General features: G+C 40.2%; 1 protein-coding gene across 4 annotated transcripts in view; it reads right to left on the bottom strand.

Annotated features, from left to right (window-relative positions):
* Ccdc93 (coiled-coil domain containing 93) overlaps window positions 1-25,455 on the bottom strand; it is a 91,131-nt gene that overhangs the window by 21,156 nt on the left and 44,520 nt on the right. For 2 of the 4 annotated variants that reach the window (XM_047544880.1, XM_047544882.1), the window contains 7 exons: window positions 23,677-23,713; window positions 20,938-21,030; window positions 20,617-20,667; window positions 19,713-19,799; window positions 6,903-7,019; window positions 4,147-4,209; window positions 635-708 (listed from right to left, as the gene is read on the bottom strand). In XM_047544880.1, the coding sequence (XP_047400836.1) occupies window positions 635-708; window positions 4,147-4,209; window positions 6,903-7,019; window positions 19,713-19,799; window positions 20,617-20,667; window positions 20,938-21,030; window positions 23,677-23,713 (522 nt within the window). The remainder of the gene's footprint in view (window positions 1-634; window positions 709-4,146; window positions 4,210-6,902; window positions 7,020-19,712; window positions 19,800-20,616; window positions 20,668-20,937; window positions 21,031-23,676; window positions 23,714-25,455) is intronic. The other 2 variants (XM_047544881.1, XM_047544883.1) reach the window with 1 other exon arrangement.

The following is a 25,455-nucleotide window of genomic DNA, read 5'->3' as shown; positions in this document are numbered from 1 at the left end:
AAGGAGAAAAATAAAATTATAGCATCTTGGTCTTGGCAAAAAGAGTGTATCTTTTCTCCCAAGGAGACATGTCTAAAATGTGTGCTGTTAAAAATATGGTAACAGTGGATGACTCCAAGGAGAACTGGGCTGGGGACAGAAGCCCAAGAAAGACTTTTCCCTATAGGCTTTTTTGTACCATGAAAATATATGGTTTTTAGCTGGGCACGGTGGCTCACACCTGTAATCCTAGGGACTTAGAGAATCCTGAGTTTGAGGACAGCCTCAGCAACTCAGCAAGATCCTGTTTGAAATAAAAAGGGGTGTTCAATTAAAAAAAGGAGAAACTATATTGTTTTTAAAAATAATCAAACAAAAAACAACACAAAAACACCCATGCTGCTTCTGAGTGCAAGGGGAACTGGGAGAAAGGTGGGTAACTCAGTGCAGCCCAAGCACACCTCAGCAGGCAGGTGCCCAGCAGCAGGCACCTGTTTTTGGTTGGGCACCCTTTCATGATGAAATTAACTGACCTGCACAGGGCCAGAATCCATGACCTCTGGCTATTTTGTCTTGTGTGCAAACAAATTAAGCCTCCAGATACTGGCAGTTATTTTCTTCAAAGGAAAAATAAATGCTTACTGAGAACTCTTACCTTGGATCAGCTTTGGATTCTATCTTCTCAAGGGCTGCTTGCTCTTTGTCCAGTTTCTCGCTGTGACTCTTCAGCTGCAAGAATGGAGGCAACACTGTCACAGACTTGGTAGCAGAGAGGAAGAAGTGCTTCTGTTTTCTTTCCCCTGGCTCACACTTGAACCCCACTTCTGATAGGTAGCCTGAGATCACTGGATTTGGTTGCACATTTAGAAGCAAGATGAACCAGAGAAAGGGGACAGAGGTAAAGAAAAAGCACCGAAAGGCAAAAGTTTGATTTTTGATCTTCTGGTTAAAGAAACTTTGGCAATGGCTTCAAATCAGCATCAAATGGATGGAAAACTAAAGTAATGCTGACTTTTGGTAAAAAAAGAGGAAAGAAAAAGAGTGGCTTAAAGAGAGACCCGGATTTAAATTTCAGAATGCCAGTCTTGGCAGCATTTTAACCGCCTAGTCTCTTGAACAATTTCACCTACTTTTTCTGAATCAGATATGGGAAATTTTAAAGCAATTCAGATTTTAGTGAACAAAGTGTGTAGTAATGTCATACAACAGAATATGCTGCTGCCATTTAAGTAGAAAGTAAAGAGCTTGCAGTGATCTCTAATATCTAATGTGAGAGAGATAACAGGTGCAAAACTATGAGCATGGCAAGCTCCTAGTATGTATAAAGGAATGGATACATTGAATGTGTGCATATATGAAGACTATATACATAATCACTTTTGTAGTCATACTTCCTAAAAGATTCAAAAGAAACTGGTTAAATGAATTGTCTGGAGAGGGTAAGTGCACTCTGCACTTTTTGAATTTTGAGCCACGTGAATTGTTTAGAAAAAAAAGGTTCCAAGAGTTCGAGTTGAAAATGGCAAAAATTGTAGCAACCCCTTCTTGCCCCAAGTCCCCCCACAAATCCAAGCTGTTATGTTAGAACTAAGAAATGGGTTAATCTCAAGGGAAAAGAAAGGGCCAGCAGAATGGATGAGGAGGTCAGTTATGTGGAGTTAGCAGACACAGGAAGGACCAACTTGCAGGATGGGAGTTACGTGTTTGCAAAAGCCAGGTAGGCAAAGTAATGAAGCCTGTCTCCCATAAATACAAGAGTGGGTATGAGTCTCAGATGCAGAACAGGGTCTCAGAGTTGTGAACAGTCAGGAGAAATTTCCAGGAGTTCTCTGACCCTGAATATCAGTTACCACTGGTTGATCTCACCAAAGAGAAGGTACCACTCTTCAGAGAAGCACGTGAAGTAAGCTTCATAAGACAGATAATTTCCAGAGAAATGGTGTCAGGAAATTTGAGCATTAAATATGAGAATGTAGCCAAGAATCATCAAACATTAGAAGAAAGATAAAACCATGAAAAATGTATAGACTCAACATGTGAATCCTGAATAGAGTGAGAAAAAGTTTCAATACAACCAATGCCTTAGTGGCAGAAGAGGATACTGCATGTGTTGAAAAGAATCAACCTCACACATAGAAAACTGAAGTTGTACTGATGAGTGGACAGGTAGACCTGGAGGCCCAAGCTTCTGACAAGAGCCAGCAGTCTCCTGGCCTTGCTGAGGCAGGCATGCAGTTCCCCACAGTGTCACTAGCTACTGTCAGCTCTCTTCTGCCTTCTGTGCCTTGCTTCACCCTTCCTAAGTCTGGTAGAAGGCAAGTCTTGTTGGTTTTCAGTGTTATTAGGTTATCCTGGAAGGGCAGGTTTTGCTGAAAAGGTAAAAGCCAGGAACCCTGGCATGAAAGAGGTCAGAGTGCTCACTCTGCCCAGCCAACTTGAAGGGAGGATACCCAGGCACAGAGACGAAAGTCATTATTTATTCAAAGGCCAACCAACTCAAATTTCTTTATTAAGTTGTTCAGCACTAGGTTTTGTATGGTTTCCAATTTTTCTAGACAAGAATTAAGTTTGTTCTACTAGATAGTAAGCTCTTCAAAAGGACTTTGATTCCAGATAGCCTTCATTTGAAAGCTGGCCCCCTTTGGCAAGTGATTTAGCCTCTCTGCCTTAGTTTCCCCACCTGCAAAACAAGGACAACAACAGTATGCTGTTAGGGTCACTGTGAAGATTTAATGGACTAATACACGTGATGGGCCCAGCACATGGTGATGTTGGATGTTATTATTTGAGGAAAGTAGGACTTCCCCTTACTATTGAATTGGATCACTCTTCACATTTCTAGCCTAGGAAAAAAACTTAACAAATGCTTGATTTAGTATTTAGTACAAAAAGGCACTTTATAACCACTTGGAATTTATCTTCTAAGGCATATTCCTGTCTTAAAAACTGATATCAATATGTTTTGCCTTCAATTTCTTCCAGATTATTATACAAAGATTGATCCATGACTTGGCAAACTTCAGGCCAGGGACTCTGCAACATTAAAAGGTAACAGAGCAGCAGGGATTCTACCCCCAGGCACCTGGTTTCTTATTTGTAGGAATGCAGTCACAGAATGGTGTAAAGGCTGTCCAAATGCAGCACAGCCTCTTTAGAGAAAATGAATTTCTTAAAATTCTAACAGCCATCCTCATGCCTGTCCTTTTCAAACACTCAGACAATAACCAAAGAGACCAGTCCTGGTCACAAATGAAAAGCTCTGCCATATTTACAGCAAGATGGCAAAAAATTGCTGCATATTGCCACAGAAATAAGAATTTTAAATTGGCAGACTTCATGTGAAACTTTAGACAAGTAGGGACTGTCTTGGTCCCCAGCTTCAAGTGCCCAGAGAGTACTAGGTAGGACCTTATAGTGAGGCCCTTCCAGAGGACAACCACAGCCTGAGCACCAAAACCACTACAAAGAGAGCTTTTCAGATCCAGATGAAGACAGCCTTCTGTGGAAATGTGAGGAACAGAAATATCTCGATGCTCCTCATGACAGAGGTGGCAGCAGAAGCATCTGTTCTTCGCCTGGTTTCCTAGGCAGTCACACGCAGGAGGAGAGCTGCACTGGGAGGCTGATGTGAGATGGCACATCCCAGCCTGCACTGGAAACCAAATCCCACAGTTCAAATGCACCCACAGACCTCCTCCCTGTCCTGCAGCCCCTCCTCTTCCTCACCGGGAGACAACTAGCAATCCTGAACAGCAGTTTATATCATTCTGAGGTTCTCTCATCTTTTAAAGAGACTTTCTGGCTCTTAAGGATTTCAGTACTCTGGAGCTGCTTTGTAACTTGCTGCCTGAGGAGCAGGCCACTCACTGTGAGAGTCCCTGCAAGTTCTTCTCTGTGGCCTCTTGCCTATGTAGCCAGCCTTCCTCAGGGAGCCTCTGTTGACCCTCACAATCCAGAAACCTCTCCTACCAAGACCACTGATGGTTCAGAACATGGCAGTGTGGATAAACTGACAGCATGGGCCACATACCACCACAAGTCCTGAAGTGATCTGGAGCATAAGGACACAACTGTACTCCCATTAAGCTGATGAAACAAGTTTCCCCAGAAGTGCTGGTTAAAGGTAATTCTTGATAGAGGTCCATGGAGGAAGGAAGATCTGCTTACCTCTGTTAGGGTTTTCTTTGTTTCATTAAATCTGGTTTGTAGGTTGGTATGACTTGATTGCAGCTATATAAATGAAAGATAAAATATGTTTACTCTCATTTGATCCTTACAGCAATACACATATGGATGGTAACTCCATTTCACAGAAGAGAAAATGGAAGTTCAAAAAGATTTAAACTGAGAAAAGGTAAGAATTTTAGAAAGGTTGTCAGCAACACATGAAAAAAAAATCCTTTTATTTAATTAGCACCAGGTATGTGTCAGATCCTCTACTAGGTATCTACATAAAGCCTATCACTGAATCCCTACATTCAATGGAGAAGACATAATTCTTATTTTATAGGCAAGGAAACGACAGAAGTTCCTTGACCAAAGTTCTCAGAGCTGACAAATGCTAAAGCCAGGATTTGAATTCAATTCTATCTGACTTTTCTATGGCTACAATCACTTCCAATAACCAACCTGCCTACTTACAGATAACAAACTGCATTTTAGCACCCAGGATTCCATACCAGAGTGTAACTAGTTGACAAATAATGCCAGATAGACGAAAGGATTCAGGATTTTAACACTTAAGAGAAATAAAACGAATTATCTTTACTGTTCTAAACTAATATCTTGAAAATGTTAATTCTTCCTTTTTTACTGTTTTCTCACTCAGTAGACCAATTATATGTTCAGGGATTACTGCACATGCTAGTCTTCTTTAATACTAACCGGAGAATACTTCTTTATTAAAAGTCTGCTATGTGTTAGGTAGGTCTGAAAAATAATAGGTTTGTGGTAAACACAGGATCTGAACCAACTGCAAAATAGATGCAAAAGTCAGGGAGGATTGGACTCTCAGCTGAACTGAGAATGAGCTCAAACTGCCATTCGGAACAAGCTTTGCATCCTTTCTCAAGTTCTGGCAGGAAGGAGAAGTAAATGTTCACCTCTTTGGAGATGTTCCTAGGGACTACAATAACCTTTAAACTATCCTCCTTCAGGGATAAAGGTACGATGATAAAAAAGCCCCATCTTTCATTCCTACTCATCCTGATTCTGTGACAAGTCTCTTTTGAACCAATCATTTTCATGTTCTTATCAACAGCAAGGATCAGAAGTAAAGATGCACTAAGGACTTATTACAATGTCTAAATAAATGACTGAAGACAAACCAAATTATAGTCAACCTATGCATCCTTGTTTGCTTATGATCCAGAGCATCTGGGTAAAACCAACACCTTATTTAGCTATGGTAAAATTCTGAGAAAATAAAAGAATGATTGGGCAGAACCATGAATATGTGGAATTTGCAAGAATAAAAATGTGCAAGCTCATGTAACCTGATAATGACTTTTGGTCCAGATAGTTTTGAAAATCCTGTAGTTGCTGATTTATTAAGAAACAGTACATGATTTCTCATTTATACCTTTAAACAATATTTATGAGAAAAAAATGTGCAAGCTCAAAATGCCAACAGGTATCCATTTTTAAAAAATCAATTGTTATAGGAATTTCTTATCAACTGTTTTAAAAAAGCCATATTCATGCCCATAATTTTCTGCTACATGTTATTTGTCTAATTAAATATTACTGCCCATGTAACTGAAGCATGTAACAACTTTTTATCATCAAATGACTGTTACCTAGTCAAACTCCCCAGTTTGCTCTTATGTCTATTTTCCAGGGCAATATATAAAGTTCTTTCCAAACAGTCCCATGCATCACTAAGTACAGCAGAATGCCATCTTTAACAGTTCTCTTGAAAGTGATCCAATTTCTTCCAATTCCCTTGTCATCACAGGTCACTCGGACAACTGCATCAGCCTCCTGATGGTTGGTTCCTCTTGAATCCCCTCTTATTCCAGAACTATTAATCCCACAACAAAGAGAATGGGCTTTCCAACATACAAATCGGATCACACTACTCTGATACTTCTAACCTTCAGTGGCTCCCTTGATCTTAACATGACCTGGAAGGTCTCGTTTGATCAGACTCTGCTGACCAAGCAGACTCTCCAACCACAAAAATCAAAATTGGTCAAGACTTCCTCTCCCTGGTCTTTGTTCATGATGCTTCCTAAATCCTCTCCTAAGTCCTCCACACATCCCACATGGAATTTCTGCCCATCTGATGCCTACTTATCTTTCCAGACTCAGTTCTCAGTGAACTGGGGCTAGGTCAGGTCTCCCCATTAGTCATTCATTCCCTCAGCTACCTAGCCACCTCCTCCTTCAAACACTCACTGAAGCTGTATCTACATGATACCGAGTGTGATGAAGGCTTCCTTTCATGTATATTCACTGGACATTAGGATCCTTGAGAGCTGAGATCATAATGTGCTCTTCATCCCCATAGCTTGGTTCTGTGCTTAGCATACAACTGAGCTTAGTAAGTATTTGTGAATGAATGTAATTCTTGCCCTGTAATCGTCTATAACACAGCCTGGCAAGCTTTTCCTATGTAGAGCCACATAGTAAGTATTTGAGGCTTTGTAAGTCATTCATTCTCTGTTATAACTACTCGATTTTACTCTGGTAGCTTTAAAGTGGCCATAGAAAATATGTAAGAAGTGGCTGTTCACATAGTGTAATCAAAATTTATTTACAAATACATGTGTGGCTGGGTTGGCTTGAGGGCCACTCTATGCCAAACCTGTTTTAGAATCTCCTCTGATCAACCTGCTGTGAACATCTTCACTCCTCCAATTTCTCCTTCTTTGAAAAACAGCTTCATTTATCTGAATGAAATTATAAAGGCAAACACTAACTTCTTCCAGATGCTTGGTCTTCTGCAGAATCTGCTTATTCAAGGAAATAACTTTCCGACGATGTAGTTGGGAAGTTCCTAATTTTTCTGGACTTTCTTCAGCTGACAGTTCAGATTGCTGCAGGAAAAAGGGAGGGAAAACCCAAATAATTTAATTAGCTTACCTGGATTCATAATATTCATCCTTGCTCAATCTGGGCAAGGCACTAGTCAGTCACAGTCAGTCACACCAAGTCAGGACAGTTGTAGGTCCCTCTTCAGAACCCTAGTCCAGAGTGGGGGTCTTGACACAATGCCCCAAATCCCTATCAATAGACTCTGTAATTCCTGGCAGAGGGAGAAACATGGGTAACAGCACAGGGCCACAGAACTGGTTTTATTAGTGTCATGTAAGCAACAGGCACCATCTAATTGTCTTTCGCAGGGGAATAACATGGTCATACAGTATCTTCATGAGGCCATTCTGGAGTCATCAAGAATACTGAATTGGTTTGCTTTCATCAAAGCAGTATAAGCATATGATTAAAAAACCTAACCATTCAGAAGTAGGCGTGAATTAAAACAAGTCTCTCAACTCCTTTTCCACCACCCGTGGGCCTACTCACTTAACTAATAATAAAATAATGCTTTATTTCTGTTCTGGGTTAACAGAGGACGAATAAGGGGAAGGCCAAGTAGGAACTTATAATATTGTGTAAGTGAGGAGATGGAGAAAAGGGACTGAACAGGACATAGAGAATGTTAAGACTGGAAGTGGGTAAAGGAGAGATTTCTAGATGAAGTGTTGAGGTGAATGTGGTGGTATTTTCCAGGAGAGGGACGTCTATCATTGAGAAACCATGCTAAAGAAGGGAGCACCATGGTATAGTTACCAAATGCAAACGCTTGCCTCAAGCCCACTGGGAGAATCACCAGGAAAAAGAAACGAAAAGGTCTATTGCAACACCTGCCCTTAAAATACTTTTTTTGATTATTATAAAAACTTTATTAAACAGCAAAATGCCTCTTATAACCATATTTTCTTTTTAATGTGAAGTACCCTAATTCCAAGCTAAGTACTTACTTATTTAAGTCCAAGTATAATAAAACTACTTTGGGTACAAAGTAGTTGTATGTTTTTCCCTGCATGTTTTAACAGTGATCATGAGTTGAAGTCTGGAAGCTGTACCCCTGGGAAAAACAGACGGGAAGTGAGGAAGAACTGCATGGTTATAACTACCATTTGTTATGGTTAAAGATTTCTCTAAATAATTCAGCAGCATTATTCACGGATGATGAGGTTTTGCTGCTTAACAACTCTCGAAATGGGAAACAACCAGTGGGGAATGGTGACACGAAACAGTAAGGAACATCATTTTTCGTGTCATGGGCTGAGAGGCTATACAACAGACGGAACACCTAAGCACTTACTCGGTATCACAACGCAGCTACCTTGAAACCCGGGACTCTGGAAAACGCCAGCTAGCATACTTCAGTGGGTCAAGTTGGCAACTGGAGTTAACTTTTTAAAATTAATTTTGGACACATCAAGATATTCATGATGTCTATTCTGGGGAAGGAGAAACTGTTTCTGAAAATGATTTGAGAGTATAAGAAAAGGAGGGGAAGGAAAGTCCATTCCTTTCCTATTCCCAAATCATTTGTTACAAACAGACTCGCAATTAACTAATTGTATCTTCACTTTGACTAGATAGCCCTGAACTGTTATTAATTGGGCTACTTTTGTATGCTATGTATTTAATATCTTTTTTCTTACAATTAATTTCAAAGTTGGGTTTCAATATCAATTTAGATTCTCTGACATTGACTTCCAAAGTGTCACTGGCATATCCTGAGAGCATTTTACATTACCAGCAAAGTTAGATAAACTTTCTATTTTGTTTGAAGTAATTAATTCCCCATTCACTGGAATCAGTCCACATAGTATGGCTCTATGTTTTATGTCAGGGTTATTCTAGGGTACCCTGACCTCCTCTAACTGTCTAAAATTTTCAGGTGTCATTAAAGTGGTCTTGAAATAAAAAAACAAAAACAAAAACAAAAACTGTGCTGAGAACCCGACTACTTGGGCATTTACCCCATTGATTGGGACTGCCAATGGAGTGGGCCCACCAAGAAGTAGGTTGCCATTTCATAACAATGAGAGAGGGAAGTTCTCCCTGATTCTACTCTTTTAGACAGGATATCCAGAGAACCATATGAATGGACAGAAAATTCTGGCAGTACCAGAAAGATTCCTGAAGATTCTCCAAAAACCTCTACATAGCTCTAGCACACAAGGACTTTCAAATACTTTCTCTTGGTGCTAAGAAGCAACTCTCATTCTCTGAGTCACTTAAATTTGCATTTATGAACAATTAATGCACATACCATTTCCATATTAGACATTTTTCTAATCCAATTTAAATGACTAATATATGTGTGTGTGTATATATATATATATACACACATATATAAAAATTTATGAGTTCCTCTACTTGCCTTTGAATCTACGCATGCTACTATATAAGGCTGCTTTTTCTAATGGGAATTTTTGGATAGATAAACTAATAGTTTATTCCAGAGTTAAAATGAAGAAAATTTTTAAGCTAGTTAAGGAAAAACTGATTACATTATTTTTCAAATATACCTTTTATTAAGCAATCTGAATTTGTTTCTTTCAAATACCCTACTAAAGCCAAATGAACTTAGTCTGAAAACAGAAACAGGTCCTTCTAGCATTCGGGCTCCTACAACAGTGCATTCACTGATATTTACAATGGGGAAGAGAACTGAGGATGACTGAGCTGAATCTTGAATGATGGCAGAGAGATGGACAGATGGAAAAGGGAGATTTTATATTAAATTCTTGACAGAAAAAAATTTAAACCCTGGGTTATCTTATCTGATTTCTACTTGCAAAATGCAACATCTGTCAAGGAATACCAACCAGCTACAAATATATCCTTTGTGTTTACGCTGGAGTGAGGGCTCAAGTGCTGATCTGATTTTGTTCAACAATTTCAGATTAAGAACGTGCTTTTGAAAGCACAGTGTAGATTAAAATGACTTCTGGTGCTGAATCAATGTTTTCTAACACTTGACAGATTCACAACCTCTATTCGCAGGGGAAACAAATTTAAATGTCACTCATTAGTATTAGTATAGTTCAAAACGGCAAATACCCAAGAAAAACAAAAGATGATTACTCTACTTAAAACTATACCTTTTCATAACTGAAAGAGACTCAAAAGGTTATCTCCATATTACCTTCTTCTTCTTCTTCTTCTTTTTTTTGACGGGGCTGTGGATTGAATCCAAGGCCTTGTATATACTAGGCAAGTGCTCCCCCACTGAGCTACATCCCCAGTCTTAACTTTCTTTGTAATACAGGGATCTCTCCTATATCATCCCCCTCCCTCACCAAAATATGTTCATTAAGCTGATTATAAAAGGATCCCTATTTCACAAGGGTGCTGGAAGTTCTCTAAACCAGTTCCTGGTACCTTGACTGATTCTTCAATTTGAGAACAAGTAAATACACTATATAAAATATTAATTTTTAAGATTAAAAACAAATTTTAAACCTATAAGGTAATAATGTTAAGAAATTATGGAAGCTCAAAAAGTGAGGGAAAGTTGGGAATCCAGGAGAGTATATGTATCTACTGAAGCTAGCTTTTTTACCTGAAGATATTCACCAAAACTTGGTGATCTTGAGCTTTCATTTGTACAATTCAGTAACAAATGCCACCCATAAATCTTGACGTAGGTATTAGATTTTTGTAAAATGGATTGTCCCTCATTCAGTTCTGCAATATGAATTCATATACTACCTAAATGGTCCAATAAACCTGCAAGTCCAATAATACAATAAATCAGGACTATGTATAAAATATACCTGAGTTGATGTGTTTCTATGTGCTTTGCAGAAGCAAAAAGAGATCCTCCCTGGAAGAATAGAGCTTCAACCCCAGGTTTCAATTTCTACCCTTACATTTTCAAGGAATACAGTGGATTCACAAAGACCAAAAGTACACAAGAAGTCAAAACTTCATGAATGAAAGCCAGCAAAAACAGACAACAGAATCAGATCTTCAAAGACATGGTTAAACACAAACACACACACACCCTTTCTTCCCAGAAGCAACAGAGATGAAATCTAATCACTCTTTAATGTGATTAGATTCAACTTTTGTATAAGTATTCACAGCTCTTCCACCCATCCTTTCTATTAGATTTGTGGTACCTTTGGCTATCTTGGCTGCTATCCTCTGGACATATCCTTATTTGTAAGTGAACTATTAAAGTACTCCTAATAAGAGTCTAAGCAAAGAAGATAGACAGGATGTGACCATTCACTTTCCCTGATCTACACTCTGCTCCTGTTAATGAAACTAAATACATAAACATTCTTTTCAATATTCTTGACTCCCAGTAATGAAATTCAATAAATCTGAAAACTCAAATTTGCTTCCAAGGCTTTGTTCTGAGTCCCACAGTGAGTAATACAAAAGTGCTCAGGACGCACTTAGCATTTAGAAGGCAGAAACACAATCCAAAATCTCTGACTTTCATCCCTATCAATGACTGTCTGTTCAGATGGCATGATCAGCAAATCATGAATTGGTACAACTATTTTTTTCTGAAATTGAACAGTCCACAATTATCTTCTTATGCAAAGTTTTGAGTGATATTCAAATTCGACAAGGTCAACACTTACGTCTTTATGTGAGCTGATAAAGACCCTGAAATGTATAGCTTATTCTTTGTGGTTTGAGATAATCCCACCAGGTTGACAGTTCTTTAGTTGATATTCTCTTTGCCATTAGTTAATTTATGTTATGTAATTAGCCATGGAGAATTTAGACAATATTGGAGCAGCATGGAAACATTAACATTCGGTACTGTTCCCTCCAGGTTTGTAGATTTCCTCCCTCTCTTAATTCTGATTAACTTTGAATCTCTTAATGCCTGTCTTCTAAGACTCAGTTCATTTAACCTTTCTTCAGACCCTATGACATCTGGGGCACAGAAGATGACAAAGGTCTTACTCTGAACCTTCAGTCTAGACAGGCAAAACCAGTTCATTCAGAAAAAACGGTGGTGCATCCTCTACATTCTCAAGGCCTCAACTGTGCCACAGATTTAAAAAGTTTTGAAAGCTCTTCTTGGTTTCTTCTCTTTTCCTTCCTTCAACAAACGTGAAAATCCCGTTATGTTAGGCACTGAAGATGTAACAGTGCTTCTAGTCCTCATGTATAGCCAACATTCTAATCCTGGGGGGAAGGTGCAGAGACAAATGAAACAGGGCATTGTGAGTATTGCTATGGGGGAGGCAGCAGGGAGTGGTCTCCACAAGGTCACAGAAGAGTCAGAATGGGGACTCTCCTGCACCGATGCTGGGTGAGTCTCCACAGCATCTCTTGAGTCATCCATGAACCTCTACTGAGTATTTATTATGCATCTGGCAACATGGACACAAAGATGAGAGATGCACTCATGGCCCTCCAGGAGGGATTGAGGACACGACTTGTGTTAATACCTGTGACACAGGGCAAAGAAATAAAGTTCCACTGAAAGAGTAAATCAATCCTACCTAGTGCATCAATTCTGACAGTTCTCCAGCAGAAAGAAATCAACCCGAAATCATACTTTATACGTGTTTTAAGAATCTTTCACTCACTAAATGGAAAGAGTAAAAGTAATATAAAATCAGGGGGAAAAAACAGTGACATAAGCCAGGTTTAGTGGTGAATGCCTATAAACCCAGCAGTTTGGGAAGTTGAGGCAGGAGGATCCCAAGTTCAAAGCCTTAGAAACTTAGTGAGATCCTGTTTCAAAAAAAAAAAAAGGGGGGGGGGCTGGGGATATGGTTCAGTGATAAGTGCCCCTGAGTTCGATTCCCACTACCAATAAATAAAATAAATAGAAGAAAAAGAAGAAGAAATAGCAACATAAAGGCAGTCAGCTCAAGAGTACAGATGATATAAATTGATTCTTCTGAGTCGATTCCATCCAATTCAGTAAATAATGTCCTATGTCTAATAAGAACAAGACCATGGAGGTGCTATCCACCTTGTACTACTTTGATAGCACCTATGCTTTCCTTTGGGGACTCAGTCTCCAACTCTCCCTAATTCAGAGGGGCTTTTGACCCAACTCCAGGAAATAGACAACTGGCACAGGGAGCAATATATGGTTTGAGTTACGCCAAACAGCAGAGAATTCTTCTTTAGGATTTTAGATACAGATACAGGGAGGGTGTGTAAAGCTGGAACAGGGTACGAAACTTAACAGTGGCTATGCCTCCAAGGTGATGATGCGGAGAGAACAAAGAAGTCAAAAGCAAGAGTGAAGAGACAGCCACATGGTTGCTGAGTCCCCAGGATTCCCAGTTCTGAGAGTTGATAAAGGCTCTCGTTTGCATACACCACCAGCGAAGTCTGTCACCTGCAATCCAAAAGCTTATAAGGCACACTGGCCAAGTTGGTAGTGATACACATGAGGAGGCAGTCTTCTCTGCTGGCTGTATCACAGACTGGAGTAAAAATTATCATGGTGGAGGGGAACATAATTTGCTGTGATCAAATGTTGCTGTGTACATTCTCCAGACTTTCTTCCTTTGTGTTCCTACACATGCATCCTTGGACTATTCCCAGGGTCTCAATACCCAAGCTGCTCTTCAAAGATGCAACTTCAAGACAGAGTAGAGGACTGCCAGAGAACAGTCCTCAGAATCAAAAGATCAGAAGCAATGGTGACAGAATTTAATTGCTAGACAGGAAAATTTCTAAAACCTATTAAGCAAAAAATATTCCTTCCACAAATAATTCCCCTGATGATGTAACACACACCTCACTATAGAAATAAGATCAAGATGCTGACAGTACTCTGGCTAGGGTGCTAACACTTTTGGGAGTTGAACGAGTACATTATAATGTGGTACTCTGCAGCCATATGAAGAGTCACTTCTGTCTGGGAGAAACGTCCACAGCTTTCAGCAGCTTAGGTATGATTCTGTGTGAGTGTGTCACTTTCATTTTTCTTGTTTTTGCAGTCAGTTTCAGTATGCCCTGGCCTCTTCCCTCCATATTACCCACAGTAGGCAGTCAGAAGGTGGGAAAGCCTAGGCAGGCGCAGCCACTGCAGAGCCTGGAAGGCAGACACTAGGGACAGAAACGGAGGCCATCCCTGCTCTCACTAAAGAAACTCCATCTACCTGAGGAGGCAGGTTTTAAAGTCAGATAGTCATGTACTTTAACTTGCAACTTATCAGCTACATGGTACTAGGAAAATTACCTAACCTCTTTAACCTGTAGTTTCTTCATCAGCAATATAGACTGCACATTCATCTGCACAACACTGGGCACTCAGTGAGTCTCCAAGGTTATGAAGGAGAATGAGATGTGGTCCACATTCACATAAATAAGCAGTTCCAATTATACATAAATAAATATAAGGACAGAAGGAGACAGAGGATTATAAGTAAGGGGCAGCTTATAAGAATTAAATGAGATAACTTTTTTAAATTAAAAGATTTCTTTTAAAAAAAGAAATTTGAGAATTAAATGAGATACTGGTTTATAAAGTACCTGCACAGAGAAGGTACTCATGGTGGATTCTGTTTCTGCAAGACTGATCTGTGCTGCTATACCTAAAAAATGTGCTAAGATCCACTCTTATGGAGATACTGGCTAAGGATGTCCTGATTGGCAGACTAAGTACTATGATGAACAAGATGGTATGTGGTCAGCTAGTATATGGCATTAAGGGTAGTGTCATCCAGTCCTTTTGGAGAGCTCACACATTCCCCAGCCCCGACTTCCTTCCTTTTCTTCTGGTTCCTCAAAGATTTATGGAATAATATAAGTATTTTTTGGTATGGTCAGGCTTTTCAGTTTTCTGCAAATCATAGTAACAGGCACTTCTTCCCTGTTAAAATGAAAGCGATGATGCAGTAAAAATATTAGACAACAAACCAAAAAGCTCAGTGGAGCTGCATCTAGCACGTTCTAAGTAGGGTGTTGCACTTTGGAGACAAAGGGAGATGGAGTTACTTGGCCAAGAGCCTCGGGACACTCATGAACTATATAAATCTGGAAGCTTCTTCACATTCCTCTTCCCTGCTGCTTTACAGGAACCATATTAAATTGCGTTACATATCTCAGAGCCTGGTGAAAACACATGGATTATTTATGATGTTATGCTGTTAGAAGAACTTGTGAACTTTACAAATGAAAGAGAAGTCTGCACATGCTTTATACCTCATTTTTATATCCTGATGCCTGTCAGCTTTCCAAACACTTGCTCCAAGCAGGTCATCCAATTTACTCCTTGGTCCCAAAATCTTTTCCACCCTTTATCCTCCAAAAATTATCTTGTCCTTTTTCTTCACTAAGCAAAAATATGTTCTGGTCACTGTCTAATCTGGATTTTTCCCAAGTACCATCATGAATTCCCTCTTGAGCATTCCTCAACCTCATTTCTACTTCCAAGGGTTTTCTTACTGAGATCTGAAGGTAGCAGCATTAATTTTAGATGAAATTCCAGTGCCTATTTTCAGTCCAATCTATGGCAGTAGAACTAAGAAGACAAACAAGCATTGTGGACAAGCCTAAGATGGTCCCTGCTTCTTAGTGTTCAAACCTACCTTTGTGTAATCCCTTCCTCTTCAGCACAGGTGGGAGCTGTGACTTGCTAAAGTGAAGGTGATAGGAAGCATGTGATTACATTACTGTATATGAGGCTGCAATGTCCATCCTGCAAGGAGATGCCCTCCCTTGGGCTTTGGTGAAGTAAATGGCAATGTTGGAAAGGCCCATGCAGTAAGGAGACGAATGCTACAACAACCACATATACCTGGAGGCAGAGCCTTCCTCGGTAGAGCCTCAGATGAGATGTGGCCTGTGAGAGTGTGAAACAGAGGACCTTGCCAAGCTGTGGCCAAGTGCTGACCCACTGAAGCTGAGATGATAAATGTGAGGTGTTTGAAGTTACTACATTTGTGGTCATACTGATATGCAGCAATAGATAAACTACACAAACAACCTGAGAATGATAAAGCAGCCTCTGACATCTGAGGGCTAGCCTGGTTCAATGAGCAAGGCCTCATGTTGCTGGGAGCTGGCTTGCACTTACACTTAGGCTCCGGTGTTAAATATAAGTAATTTCAGAGAACACCAACGCCAGACTATATCACTTCATGACTGCCAACAAGGATCTGGCAAAAACAAGACCATTTTGCAATCACATCTAAACATGGACAAAAACACAAATATGGTCCAAATCACAAAAACTTCCCTTATACATTATACACATCCTTATAAGTTATACAGATTTAACCTTGATTCATTCCTCCCATGTCTTATAGATAAGAATTATTAAGATATTCACAAAGGTAACTTTATAGAAGCCAACAGAGAACAAAGTCCCATGTCCTTGAATCCTTCCCCAAGCCAGCTAACACAAATCCAAATCCTACATTAAGCCTTTTAAAACACCACCTTACAGAGGAGCCCCCACAATGCCACTGGTACATGCACTACCTTACCATAAACAGCAATAAACTCACCTGTTCAACCACAGCTATGTTCGTAGTTGAAGGCAACTAGCCTTTGGGTAGAGGCACTGACAAAACAGTAACAACCAAAAAATGAATCGAGCAACAATAAGAAAAACACCAAACATGACTTTATCATAGGAACTTGACTGAAAACAGAAGCAAAAGCCAATAAAACAAGAAAGAGTCTATCTACAATTTAAATTGGATATAAAATGCAAAAATATAATAGTTAAGTGTTTCAAAATAAGTACAAGGATATTGTTTGATAAATGGTTTAAGTGGACAGGAACAAAAAAACTGGGGTGGATCCACACTTCAGACTAAACCAACTCGACAAAGCTTAAAGAATTAAATAAATAAATAAATGACTTGCTGAAAGGTAATGGACTATTTCATCAGATCTATGGAAAAGCAAAACATTTCTTATTTGGAAACAAAAACAAAAGAAAAGACTGACTAATTTAGATACAAATTTCTTGAATGTAACAAAAAACAACAAAAAAAGATAAAAATTAAGGGCTAGGACTATAGCTCGGTGGCAGAGCGCTTGCCACAGAGGCACTGAGTTCGATCTTTAGTACCACATAAAAATAAACAAAGGCATGCTGTCCATATAAAAAAATTTAAAAATAAAATTTTTTTATAAAGATAAAAATTAAGAGCCTGCTAAATATTTGAAATGCAGTGACAAAATATTTAAATTTACAATATAGACCTTATTCACACTTATAAGGAAAATATCACATGTCCCAAAATACAAAGGAGTAAAGTCTATAACAAATAACTCACAGGAAAAAACAGAGTAAACAAAAACATGGAATCATCTTTAGTCTTCAGTGGTCCAAACAGTCCCTTCGTAGCAAGTTAGACAGACATCAAAGCTAGAAATGCTGGGGGTGTGCTGGAAAGCTCCTTCATGACTGACAATACTTTATATTGTCATAAATTGTTAAAGTGGCAGAGAGGAGGAGCCATAACCCAACCATCTAAGTCCCAGAAAACCTTGCAGCAAAACTTTTGGCTCAGCTTTTATAATATTACCTAAAGGCAAACAACTAGAAATAACTTTAAATATCTAATGATAGGGAAATGTTTAGTAAATTGTGTTATATGATTATATGGGTATCAAAATAAATGTGAAGTTTAGAAATATGTGAAATGTTTCAGAAGCAATGCAAAACAAACAAACAAATCCAGACTATTAAAGGCCAACAGCTGACGAGCTATAATGTGCCAGGCACTGTTTGAGGCATTTTCGTCATGTCTCATTTAATCTTCACAACACCATTCAGAAAAATAATATTTCTATTTTGCAGAAATTTTATAGGGCAAAGAGCAGCTAAATAATTGGCTAAGATTACATAGTGAAACGTGGAAGAGACAGATAAGAACCAAGATATGACTCCACATGCTGTTTCTAACCATGGGCGGGCCTCTCCTACTTCTTTCAGACGTAAATGCAGCTTGCAACCACGCACAACTATGAATATCTGGAGCAAAAACTGCTAGGTAATGTGCAAATGTGAAACAGTTGTGACGAGAAAAGGATTAATAGCAATTTAATTTTTAAAACTGTCAACTTTAATGCTACATGATCTACTCAATGAAAACAGACCATCAAGTCATGAGTGTTTGACCCTCTTCAAAGATCCATGTCTGGAAAAAGAGATGTGGCATTTCCAAAGTACTTCTAACTTCACTGTGTTCTAGAGGAATGAAATGGTGGTAGGGAATAGTGCAGGACTGATACCAGAATGCGGCACTCAGAGCTGGGTAGAGATCACTGCACAGGGCTGAGAAAGAAAGCTCAGGAGGTGAGAGACCTAGCAAACACAGAGCTGCCTGGGGAAGGTAGGTAAGTGTCCCGACTCCTGCAGGGGAGAGTGCTGGGGAGGAGAGGCTTACCTCCAACCAAAGGAGGGCTGCCTGCCTGCTTTCCCTATTAGTATAAATGGAGCTCCTATCTGTGTGAACAAGTCTGGAGACACAATCAGAGTTCCTGCAGAAACAGCCATGGGTGCCTGGTCTAGGTGTCCTTTTTCCCTAAAGAAACTGAATTCACAATATCTCGTGTACAGACTCACATGGTGAGTGGCACACCCGCTCTTGCCATTCAGGTATGTGTGCTGACAGCAGACTAAGGCACTTTCTTCTTGGGGCGGTGGGTCAATCACTCTTTCCATAACCACATTCTCAAGTATTTTGAGTTTACTTGTATTTTTAGAATAACTGAAACCCTTTTCTGATCAACTCACCGATGACACTGATCAGTTTCATCCTTTCTAGATGGTAAATGGAAAGAAAGGAGACTGGAGTCTATGAGAGTTGAATTACAAAGCCAATGTTAAGAAGCATTTACCTGGGGGATGGGGAATGAAGCTCTGGTCCCAGACATTCAAACTGGTCCGATTCAGTCTTTCTCAGAAGACCCCTCTCTTGGTGGGAGATGACAGCTTGCTGTGTTTAAGGCAGGTCATCCCCCTAGGTAACAGGTGATGCTTTCCTCTGACTATATCACCTGTGCAATCATTTAGGAAGGTCACCACTGCACAGAGGGCAGAGGTAGAACTAACTTGTTGTCAAAGCTTTGAGACGAGGAGAGCAAAGCTAAATGTTCCAACAGACGTCAACATTTTAAGGCAGCAGACTGAATGTGGCTGAGGAAGAAGGGATGTGAAACAATGCCCTGTAAATCTGATCTTACTGATACTACATCTCAGCCAGGCCAGAATCAGTTATGTGTAAAATGATTAATCACCACCTCCCTGAAATATTCAAGGTCCTCCTGCCTTTTCTTAGGATGGAAAAAATCTAATGTTGAAATATGACTTTCAGGTTTTTGTTCATTCTATACTCTTTTAATAAAGTAGAACAAAAAATTTTGCCTTGGGCTTGGCTGAGTTATGGGGCTTATCTCCTAAGTGGCAAAAAGCTTCATTGCTCAGCCCAATTGCCAAATTGAGCTCAAGTTATAAGAAGCCTGATGGGGAAGGAAAAATGCTGTGCCATACCTCAGGCAATGATGTATCAAACGTGGTAACCACTGTAAGACAGATTTTTTTCTTAATACTTATAGAAAAATGGACACTGCAGAACACAATTAATATAGCTGATGGGCACATGGTGATGGCTATGCATGGTAAAGCCTGGTGTCTACATTTTGGACAAACCTGCAATGAATTACAACAAGACCCCATCACTGCAGGGGGAAGGAGATAGGGAAGTGGGGAACAAACCCCTAGGGCATTACCCGAGGTGCCCACCTACCTTCTCTGCGTATTCAGACACAATCTGCTTGATCTCTGCAGAACAGAGTCCCACGATCTGACCCACGGAGCTTGCAGTGAGACGACTCTGCAATCACACATGGCATGTTCTCAAGGCTGAGCCTTGTCTTTTCCACTGGAAAACCTGAACACTGAGTGCTATTGCAAAACAGATAACATTTCCAGGAGAAAACATAATTTGGCTTTTGTCCACTTATACATTAACAAGGAAGGAAGAAGCAGCCTCAGAAAAAATGTCAAAGTCACTTCTCCCCATCCTGAGTCACTCAGCTGGCTCTGCTAGCTATTCCTCCAGCCCCAGATACCACTGGAAAACCACTCCTCATCCTCCACACCCCATGCTCTGACCTCCTAAGAGTCACTAAACTGAGACTGCAAGGGACTTAGTGGGTCTAGATCTGAAGGAAAAGAGAAAAACAAGTGGGTGAAGAGAAAGAATTTATAATCTCTCTTTAATGTCAAAATAAATGATCCTTCCAGGTACTTGGCTGAACCTTCTAGATGGGCCTTGCACTCTGGGAAGACCAATGATAAGCCCAGGATTCCATCTTCTACCTAGATGGTACTGGGATTGAACAGATGACAGGGGACCCTTCAGCATGGGGTAGAACCCACAGTTAAGGGAGGTGGGGCTAAGGCTGGTTCTTCTACAGAAGACCTGCCCAGCAGGGATATTCCACTCTCACACAAGTCCTTCAAGTCTCCCTCCTAGAGGTCCCCGGGAAAGACAACACTATGCATTATTAAAAGGTTCCCAAAGGAAGGACCTGAGAAATAGGAAAGGCTCCGAAGAAAGGTGTACCCTGGGAGGAGGGCCCCCAGAGCAGTGAGGGTTAGAACCAAGTCCTGGCCTCCATACCCACCCCCCTGGTCACTGCCCTCACCTCCTCATTTGCCATGGCAGTCATCTTGGTCATCAGTGACTGAATACGCTGCTGAAAGAAGAATGGAAGGAGCAGCAATGAGCAGTTATGATATTGTAAAACTGAAGCAAATGCCTACACAGGTCTCTGTGGTGAAATCCCAGGGTTGTTTCCTTGACTAGGTGGTGAGGTGAGCCACATGATGGGCGATGAGAAGGAACTGGCAGGTGAGGGTAGTGGCTCCTAATAGGTAGCTATGGAAGGCACTGGCCATTTAGGAAAGTTGGGGATAGGACTACAATCTCTCCTCAGGGACAGAAACCTCAGAGGACTGCTCCACACCTCTTCAGCCACTTGAAGCTCATCTTCTTCGTGTGCATCTGCCTTTTCTGTAGCTGACATCCCTGCAGGAAGTGGTGTTTTCTTGTCCTCAGCCTAAAAAGGAAGTCGTAAAAACGGCTGAGCATCAGAGTTGGAGACTCAGAAAGGACAACATTGCAAAGAGGCATGAGTCTGTAGAAAACACACACACACACTCACACAGACCTGCTGAGCTGAACCAGTCTCTAAAAGTGAATAGATAAACCAGAAGCCCAAGCTTACATTCGATCTACAGAGCAGGCGAGTCATGATTTGGGGCCTGGCTGATGTCTGTCTCCATTTCTAAACTGCTTAAATGAGCATCAAATCACACACTTGTCAGACTTGCCCTTAGGCCTTGATGGGATTTCCTCTGTCGTATATTCAAGGGCAGATTACTGCTCAAGCAGTGTTTCTTCAAACTGCCAGATGAGATCCATCAATGGACATGAAAGTAATTTAATAGGTATGACTATCATCCATATAAATTATATTAAAAATTGTACAAAAAGTACATAAAGTCATAAAATTATATTAAAAATGTTTTAAACTATATAAAATTATATAAAAAAGAAAAGCATGCCAGAGTGTTTTGTAGAGAGATGTTTCACTACTACTCAGTGAAACATCTGGTTTGGAGAAGGTATGTGTAATGAATCACAATGAAAAAAATTTTGGAGTTGGGGTTATATCTTAGTGCTGAAGCACTTACGCAGCACCAGGCCCTTGGTCTGATCCCCTTCAGCAAATGAAAGAAAAAAATAGTGCTGAGGGTAATCAAAAAAGTTTGAAAATCACTGGTCTGACTCAAGGACAAACTCTAAACTGCTTCATCTCTTGATCACACTGAATGCTCTGGAACAAATCTCAGTTCTCTATGTGCCACACACAATCAAGAGAGCCTGATTAACTGTCTTCATCTACCACTGGGGTGATCTCAGGTTTACTGCTAATCTTTGGGTATCAGTATCTCCTAGGATTGAAAATGAGGATTGGTCTTAGATGCCCTTCTCACACTATTCTAATTCTAGGATGCTTTACTAAAACAAGTCTACCATGTGTTCCCACTCTGCGTTCCTGTTTGGACATATCTATGGGGACGTGACCTCCAATTCAAACGTGCTATCTAAGAATGACAAGACAAGTCCAATGTGAATACTAATTCCTGAGTATCTCATGATTTTCCCAGTTTTAACCAAACTGCCCTACTTCATAATATATCCATATATCCAGAATTCTTTTCAAACTTAAAATTATACAACAAATTAAATGCACATATCAAACCCTTATTATATATCAGATAATATATGACACATAAGCCAAATCCAGAAAACACCCTGCTGTGCAAGAAATGATTATTTGATTGAGTGAAAATATAAATATGGAAAAAAATGAGAATAGCAAAAAAAAGATAGCAGAAGACCTGCCCAGCAGTGTATAACTAAAAAAATCAGTGTATAACTAACTTAAAAATCAGTGTATAACTAATTGCCAGTGAACTACTACTAATAGTAATGACAGCTAATACTTTTAAATGTTTACTATTGGGTCATTCTAGGTTCTTTAGATTTTAATCTTTATGGCAATGCTGTCAGGTAGGTTCACTGACTGTCCTGTTTTATAGATGCTACGAATGAAGATAAGGTACAATGATTGTACAAATTATCCAAAGTCACACAGTGAAGTGAAAGAGCTAGACAATCAACCCAGGAAACAGAGAGAGGTGGGGAACAGCAGGGAGCTGGCAAGTGGAACGGCGGCAGGATGCAGCATGCCCTAGTCAAGAAAACCTGAGGTTGGTTGAAGAATGCAAAAGAGGTCATTAATCTCAAGCTGCAGGACTCACCTTTTTAAGATACAACTGACTATTTCAGTGAGTACTTTATTATTCACAAGCAAGTAGTTATGAGTGCAGGCTTTGATATATACAGGTATCAACCTACAGATCTGCGTTTAGAGTCTTATCAAGGCACATTAGGGCAGCTGCGACCTTGGACAAATCATTGAGCCTCTCTGGACATCAGCTTTCTAACTTAAGAAACAAAAATAAGTATCTTCCTCATAGAGCAATAGATTAAAAAACTCATGAAGAATCCTAAACAGAGGGCCTGAACATAGTAAGGGTTTGCAACTATGAGATCTATGTACCTGCCCTGCTGCTGACAATTAAGGATCATTAAATACATAAATCAAAAGAAACCTTTTTGACTGCTTTGTGAAGTTTTAAGACCCCATGCTGACTGACCAGGCTCTTTCACACTTGGCTGTCTTGGTAGAGGGCAGGCCTGTAATTTACAGTTGTATGCTACCTCACTACTAGCATCCTGCTCAGACCTGTCTAGAGGCTCATCAGATGAACACTGCTCTGGGAGCTTCGAAAGAGGGCTTCATCTTCACACTTTTAGAGCCCACTAACCAACCCTGGGGCAGTGACTTTAATCACCTTTTGCCTCCAGACCCAAGATGAGACTGCTAGTTCGCCTCCCAGCTCTGCAGAGGCTGCAGGCTAAAAATGCCAGGACAGAAATGGAGAGGCCAAAGGCAGGTGGCCCATCCTTGATGCCCAGCTTGCCCAGGGACCAGCGCCTGGTCAGCTGCAGCCCTGGGCTTCCCAGGGAGCTGTTAAGCGTCAGAGTGTTAGAGAGAGGCCAAGGGGGAGTGGGTGGACAGGGTTGCTTTCATCTCTCAAGTATTCTCTCCCATCATCTATGCTTTTCTTACCTTCTCTGTTTTGCTCTGGCGACTAAATCCATATCTCCTTCAGGTTACAAAATAAAAAAAAAAAAAAAAGGAAGAGTTCAATTACTATTCAAAAATCACAATAAATCCATCAAATGCACCTTGGTTGGATTTTTATATTGCAAGCACCAAAGAGAGTTTAGGCTAGGTGGTGAATGGAGAAAATATTTCAAGTGCCTTACCCAGAAACATATTCCACCACTTCTTGAATTAAGGACCAATTCTTCATTTACTATACAAATACTATAAATGGGAACTCTGATGGAAGAGAGTACAACATTTTCTTAAGTGCAGTCATTACACTTTGAATCAGGAACTACATTTCAGGAGTCACAGTGTAAGCTAAAAGCCTTAAAAATATCTGTATAAAAAATGTGAATGTGTTTGCTGAAATCAAACATGTCTTTAATGTTGCTTTAATAACTAAGTCCAGCACTTTTTTAACTCTCAAACATAACCTAAGCATGATGTCAATAATGTGTGTTCACACCATGCAAATTTAAAATTATTAAATTTAAAAAGACACACAAACAAGCTGCAGTTTAAATTAGTTTATATTTTTGGTTCTCATTAATCTGTGCTCTAAAAAAATAAAAGCAACAATGCAAACACTATTCTACCTTAAACAAAAAGCATAATGCAAAACACTCCACCGCACATACTTCAAGTAATTTATAAGAATTTTTACATGCAATTGTTTAAGAAAAACAAATTACGGGTTTTTCTCTGCCCCTGGTCATGCCATGCATCATTTGCTGGGTCAGTGTGCTACCAGTAGTGGTATGGGCCTGCAGGCCCACCCCATCCTACTCTTCCTGCCCATTTTTTATCCAACCCTGCCTGGGTCTGATTTGCAGACCAAGCCTCTTCCCTCTGGAGGAAATGGGACCTCCTTCGAAGCCTCACTACCCTTTCTCCTCTATGACCCCGCCTAACAACTGCTTAGCCTCACACCTAGCAGCACGTCTGACATGCTTGTGCTCCATCTACTGCCTGAACAGAGAGTTCTGCACACACTGAGATGTTATCTTCTCTCCCATTTCCCCGTTTACCCCTGCCCTTCCAGCTCTAGAGGCACTTACTCTCCAAAGTGCCCATCACGCATGCATATGCAGCCCTGGCCTGTCCATCCTGATCTGTACATGTTCCTCTTGCTTCCCAGAAGGCAATTATGTTCAACCACCTTGATGCCTGTCTGCAGGCTTCTCCTTGAGGACAACAATCCTACCTTTACATTTTGTATTTCTGTTATTTTCTGGGTGAATAAACTGAACATAAATGGGAAAAATGCAGAAATCAAGATGTCATAAGTATTATCTAGCCATGTAACAGGTTGTCCTTATAACCAGAGAACAAAGAGTGACTTCTGAGCAATATGCCTATTCTTTAGGCACACATGTACAGGTCTAAAGTAGAGCAGACTGAACCTAAGGTTAAACTTTGGATCTCCACATAAATTCTGTAAAGGGCTCTATGGCAGACTTTTTGAATTGGCTTAATCAATCAATATCAATTGCATCTTTCCACACTGCAAAGGCTAGAAAACAAAACAGTACTATTTTCCATACTCCCTGATACCTAGGGTTCTAAGTGCTATGCATGTCCCACCACTCAGATGAATGTGGAACAGGTAAATGAGGAAAGAAGGAGGATGAAGGGGACTCACTGTGCTGGCTGGATCACCCTAGAAGCAAACTGATTCTGGGGCCAGCATCTGTCAAAGTGGCTTCCTGATTTTGCAGAGTTTCCTGATTTTTGGCA

The sequence above is a fragment of the Sciurus carolinensis genome, chromosome 3 (assembly GCF_902686445.1).
Source record: "Sciurus carolinensis chromosome 3, mSciCar1.2, whole genome shotgun sequence".
NCBI lineage: Eukaryota > Metazoa > Chordata > Mammalia > Rodentia > Sciuridae > Sciurus > Sciurus carolinensis.
The sequence above is the reverse complement of the archived record's forward strand: the minus strand, read 5'-3'. Positions and strand labels throughout refer to the sequence as shown.